This window comes from Mchenga conophoros, linkage group LG3, assembly GCF_057382185.1.
Source record: "Mchenga conophoros isolate Kocher_MC1m ecotype Shallow Benthic linkage group LG3, M_conophoros_male_GT1.1, whole genome shotgun sequence".
NCBI classification, from domain to species: Eukaryota; Metazoa; Chordata; class Actinopteri; order Cichliformes; family Cichlidae; genus Mchenga; species Mchenga conophoros.
This window is the reverse complement of record NC_140528.1, coordinates 3,214,342-3,220,643: the sequence shown is the minus strand read 5'-3', so window position 1 is coordinate 3,220,643 and position 6,302 is coordinate 3,214,342. Positions and strand designations below refer to the sequence as shown.

At 41.4% G+C, this 6,302-nt stretch overlaps 1 protein-coding gene across 1 annotated transcript; it reads right to left on the bottom strand.

The window, feature by feature from the left end:
* Window positions 1-1,041: 1,041 nt before the first annotated feature.
* On the bottom strand, window positions 1,042-6,028 carry LOC146576999 (phospholipase D1-like). The gene is made up of 4 exons (XM_085251753.1): window positions 5,358-6,028; window positions 4,819-5,067; window positions 4,302-4,395; window positions 1,042-3,959 (listed from the first exon to the last, which is right to left on the bottom strand). The coding sequence occupies exons 1-3, from the start codon at window positions 5,577-5,579 to the stop codon at window positions 4,342-4,344; spliced, it is 525 nt and encodes a 174-aa protein (XP_085107879.1). The 5' UTR covers window positions 5,580-6,028; the 3' UTR covers window positions 1,042-3,959; window positions 4,302-4,341.
* Window positions 6,029-6,302: the final 274 nt, after the last annotated feature.

Sequence of the window (6,302 nt, the reverse complement as noted above, 5' to 3'; positions counted from 1 at the left end):
GGGGAAACGTAACCATTTTCTAGGAATAGATTTTATTCAAGAAAAAGAATGTGTCACAATGTCACAGAAAATATATATTGAGAACATTTTAAAGAGATTTAACATGCAAAACTGTAAGCCACGGTTAACACCCTGTGAACAGAAATGGACTCATTCTGATAAATTCGAGACATTACCAGATGTGAGGAGATATCGTGAAGCGGTAGGATGTCTTATCTATCTGAGCCATTGTACGCGACCTGATTTAAGCTATGTTGTCAGCAAACTGTCACAACATTTCAATGCGCCAACTGTTGATGATTGGACAGCAGTGAAACATGTTTTGAGGTATTTAAAAGGTAGTCGAGGGAGAGAACTGTGTTTTAGGAAATGTTCAAGTGGAAAACTGGGTCTACAAGCATACAGTGATGCAGATTGGGCATCCGATGTTTCTGATAGACGCAGTATGACAGGTTATTGTGTAAGCCTAAATGAAAATGGTCCTTTGATATCAGGGGTGGCTGTAGCTCAGGTGGCAGAGCAGGTCAGCCACTAATCAGAAGGTCGGTGGTTCGATCCCAGGCTGCCTCCTGGCTGCATGCCAAATATCCTTGGGCAAGATACTAACCCCGTGTTTGCCTACTGGTGGTGGTCAGAGGGCCCGGTGGCGCCTGTGTCCGGCAGCCTCGCCTCTGTCAGTGCGCCCCAGGGCAGCTGTGGCTACAATGTAGCTTGCTATCGCCAGTGTGTGAATGTGTGTGTGAATGGGTGAATGACTGAATGTAGTGTAAAGCGCTTTGGGGTCCTATGGACTAGAAAAGCGCTATACAAATGCAGGCCATTTACCATCATGGAAAACCAAAAAGCAGACAACTACAGCATTATCAACTTGTGAAGCCGAATACATGGCATTAGCAGCAACAATTCAGGAATGTATGTATTTGACTTATTTGATTCAAGATCTTGATGAGTTTGAGTATGAAATACCTATGATTTTGGAGGACAATCAGGGAACAATCGCTTTGTCAAAGAATCCAGTGAACAGACAAAGACGTAAACACATTGATGTGAAATATCATTTTATAAGGTCAGCTGTACATGAAAGAAAAGTGCTCATTGATTACTGTCCAACTGAGTCAATGGTAGCAGATATGATGACGAAACCAGTCTCAAAGTCTAAGTTAGACAAATTCTCTGGATTCGTGTTTGGAATATAAGATGTTTTTTTTGGAGGATTGTTTTTCCCCCCAACCTGTGTACAAGTGGGGGTGTTGGATTATGTGTCCACAGGTGTTTGTACTTTGTGCCTTAATAAAATGACGGTAAAAGGCCCCGCCCATATCCTATCCATGTCTTATCATGCAATGACTCTGTGAATGGACTGGAGAGGGGTTGTGGTAGAGTCCTCCGTCAGGAATGAGATGTATGTGTCGACCTTTTATTCTCCCTTAAAAGTATTATGCCATAAATGCTGCACAGGGCAGCTCTGCTAACAATTTCTAAACACAAAACCTCTTCACACTTCTAACATGCACATTTACACAACTAAATGGCAGTATTGATGAAAAGAAACACATTCAACAAATCCATTTAAACCTTAAAACAAACAAAAGGAAGCATCTCTATGGACAAACAAACCCCTCCACTTGGTTTGACCTGCTGATGTCATGTGTGACATCAGCAGGACTTTAAAATGAGGAAATGCCGGGCGGGCGTTTCCCCACACCTGACCCTCATGAAGACTGAAAAGACAAACAAAGTAAGAACAAATGACTTAATCTGTAACATAATAAAATGTAAAGAAACATGTAACTGAGTATTCAGCTTCATTTGCAGAATGTTTGATTTGCCAGCAACTGAATGCTTCCACACACAAACCCGGCATAGTGAGTGAAGCAATGTTACTTAACAAATAGCAAATCATAGCAAATACATAGAAACAGAATAATGTGTTTAATATGCAAAAGAAGAAGAAGAAGTAAAGACATATGGGACAAATGGAGACCATTGCAGCTCATCCACCAGTGGGGTAAAAAGAGCAACCAAGAAAGTGGCAGCCTGCACGGCCACAGATGTGCTGGAGGAGCTAGAAGCTCTACCCATGGAGAAACTCCTGGAGAACCTTGCTAAGCCTAACAGGGGACAGGTACTTCTGCCCAACCTGGCAGCCACAAAGTGAACTCATTTAGGTAAAGATAACCACATGCACCTAACCAGCCTGCACCAGCCTGACATTTCTTCCTCCTAAGTAAAAACCAATGGATGGATTGAACTTAGAGTCTCAGCTCAGTTTTCTATTTTGACCACCTACACCCCAAGATACTCTTTTAAAAAGTGTTGTTTTCAGATCCCTTTGAAGTTCATAAAGGGCCTGTTCATTTTCATTCAGATGTTTTATTACATAAATGTTACTGTTTTCTTTTGATTTATGCTCCCACTACACTGCACCTCTACAAACAACAATGCCACGGACTGTCAGCTGCTTTTACATGCTGTGAACATGAGTAGGTTTGATCAGAGTTTCAATTATCAAAGAAAAGACAAACTGAGCAAAAAGAAGGAAAAAAAGACCAACTTCTTCCCAACTGACAAGAAAAATACTCGTCATGTTTTCATAATAAAGGATCAGGCTCCCCATTTATGACAGCTTGGACCAATAATGTCTGTTACACTGATGCTACTGTAGAGACAGGGTCAACATCTCTATTTAAATATAATTAATATACAAAACACAATAAAAGTTATACATGAATTATTCATTATTTTGACTATTGATAAAATTCATGTATACTAATCAAAGTTATACATGAGTAACGACATTATTAATAATGATTAATAATAATAATTCTAATGCCAACATGATGACTGTTCATAGCTCCTGCTTTGAAATACTGAACTTAAACATTGACCTGATGAAAGATCACAATTCACAGTGGCCCACTGTCAGAATCATTCTGAATATAAACTCATCGAGTTAATCTGAACCTTTCTCAAATGTGCTGTGAATAAATGCTGCTGCAAGCCACTGTGGGAAAGCTGTGTTATTATCATGGAAACATCTGTGACACATTCACAGAGGACGAGGACACAAAGGGACGACACGCAGAGGCTGTGTTAAAGTCAAAAATCCAAATCTTTAGTCCTAAACAGGCAGTGGTTACAAACAGGAAGACGAGCAGTCCATTAAACAGTCTACAGGGTCAAACATACAGAGAATTCAAACAGCTATTAAAAACAAATAACTGGACACTGAAAAACTTCAGTGATGTGTGAGGCACCAAAGGGAAGCAGCTGAGTATATTCAATGAATTCTCTTCAAATACAAAGACAGAAACTCCTACAGGCAGCATGCAAACTGAGCAGGATACACAAAGATCAGAGATTACAAAAGAAATCAGAAAAGGATTTCAAACTTACTGAGAGCAAGGCCTCTGTTACAAATCTGTCTAATAGAAAAACATGCTGTACAGATACAATACGCTCAGTGTTCATGGTCATTTAAAAACTGGCTCTACCTGAACCACTTCAATATTTTATGAAGTCACTGAGTCGACCATTTCTACAGTTTGTTTCCTTCATTGCAGTTAGAGTGCGGCTGGTAAGGATGAAAACACACACAGAGCGTAAATTGTCTTTGTTAGTAACAAACGTCAGCAAAGAAAAGACAAAACACACAAACACTCTCATGATATTCATGAATCATTAGAAAGCATCCAAACATTCTGCTCGTGGACTTTTACAGTCTTATTTGCACTCGCTCATCTTCATAATCATCCTGATCAATACATGACAGGGGAGGCTTTGAGGTAGGCGGGGCTCTCTGCTGATGTCAGCATGAAAGGCAGGACCAGCGTCTGCCACATGTTGGTGAAACATCACAGTACACTGGCGTGGTTTCCTTTCCAGATGTTGGACGTTTGACACTTCAACGTTGAGGCCAACAAGAAGACACAGTTTTGGGTCGGGTTGCTGCAGGGTTTCTAACTGAGCAAAAGCAGAAGCACACAGACCAACAGGGATCAGATGCTGAGTGTTAGAGGAACATCTGTGCTGATCACTGAATGCTGCTGTGGTCTCTTGTTGAAGTTGGCTGGTGGGACAGTCTAATAGTGATATCCTGCCCATCGGAGGAACACTTTTAAAAACACATGCAATACTTTGTTTGTATTACAGTCACAGTTTATCTTATTTTTGTCCTTTAAAAGTGTTGCTGTACTATAAAGTCCTATAATTTGAGGCTAAAATGGCTCAGAGAGTCTCTCTCTCAGAGGATCTCCTTTGAAAGTGGAGACGGCTTTATCCGCTGATCCACGTCACTTTACCTGGATGTTTTCTTTGAAGCTGGATGAAGACTCCTCTCCCTCACTCCTGCTGCAGCTGTGTGGTCCAGTTGGCCTCTGAGGTCACAGTCAACATCTGTAGCAGAAGAGGGGAAATAAAAGTCCAGGTTACCAAAACTGGGAGCTTTTCCAAAATAGAGCATAACTGGACTTTTTCAGCCTTACAGGCAGATAGTCGTCTGAAGCTGCAGCTTTTTCTTTTTAGCTTTTTCCAATCTCTGCTCTCGGCTTTCTTTGAGAACATGTCTGCTTTCTTGGCATGGGTCTGTCTGCTGTTGGTGAAGAGACTAAATCCACATACTCGCTACTAAGATCTCCTCAAGTAGTCTCAACCAGATTACAGTTTAAGAGTATATGTCTCCTGAGAGTTTCACCTTGGGGAGATGCTGTCTTGCTAACATGCAATCATGAGCATTAATCTATGAGGTGAAAAAGTCATTTTAAAAGCTCCAGCCACAAGTTTTATTTCATCTGTGTTTTGGTCAGAGTCCCATCAGACCTCCAGAATGGTGTCAGAGTGTTTTCTATCCACGTGATGAGCACAGGCCTCAGGTCCAGACCTCCACGGGCACCATAGCCTCTTTGGAGCTAATAGGTGCAAGAAGGTTTTGTTGGGATAGGAACTGAAGAGGAAACTGACGAGGAAGGCAAGGATCTTCTTCAGCTCCTCTGAGCCGGGACCTCTTTGTGTAGGCCAGCATTGGCCAGGTAGCCCTCCAGCATCGCTGGATGGCCGACAGTGGAAAACCTAGAGGAGTAGGAGAGAAACAGCAGCTTGGAGCATGTCTTTATACTGTTTAGTTTTTAGAGCCACAGACTTTCTTTTAATGTCATTGTTCAGGATCTATGACTGATTATGTATTTATTGTATTCCTCCATGACTGTGTGACAGCAAGTGGAAAAAACCAGCTTCACCTTTGTTGATATGCTTGTAATTGTAATATTGATTAAATGGCCCATGAAATAATAGAAAGCTCATATATGAAAATGTATTTTAAGAAATAAAATGTTAATCTGAGTACAAAGGAGTACACTCACCTTCTGGTAGATGGAGGTGTAGCGAGCGCTGGTGAACATCCAGGCCTCCTCGTAGAACTGATCACTGATTGGATCCAAAACATCGATGGAGGATCTGTGTAAGGGCTGAGGATCGTCCTGATGGACAGAACAGAAGGAGAGTGAGACAAGTGAAGATATACTAAACAACACTGTGACATGAACTGAGCCACACACAGTTTGATTCACAGGTGATTGACACATTATTTGACCACGAGCAATCTTTTCTGGTTTGACGCCGTCTTTGTAGCCAGAAACCAGCTCTCTCCTCGGCTTCCTCCACTACACGCTTCCCCCACGCCAGTCTCCTCCGTCACTATAAAGGGGAGAGTCATGAGCTCCATCACCCTCACCTGTGCCGTCCAACGTCCCGCCACCAGCCTCCACTGCAGCGGGCCAGAGACCACACCCCTGCCACAATAAGTAAAAGTATATCCTTGCTGTACCCTTAATGAAAATTGTGCTAAATTAACCGCTGCCTTTGCCCCTTTGGGATTATTCTTATGTCACTGGGATGTTGGATGAAACGTGGGACACGGGAACAGAAACTAAACACAGGCTGAAATGAACACTGAGGGAGGGAGAACTAAGATTACTGAGAGCCTGATAAATAAGAAGAACAAAAACCAAGAAAAACAAGAGTCAAAGAAAACCAAAAACACAAAGCATTGGGCCAGGACCCACTGCTGTGACATTTATATGTGATAAAAACATTAAAAACTGCTCAGATGTTGAAATCTTTCTACGTATACTTTAGGTTCAGCTCTCCAGCCTGGCATTTGGTTAAGCATGATTCAAACATTTGATTTTGTTTAACTGGTTTTAATTATAGTTACTTTTTGTGAACATTTGTTGCAGCATTTAAAAATACATCATTTATTTTCAAACTTTTATTTGATTTAGAGCATCATATTTGACCAGCGTAAA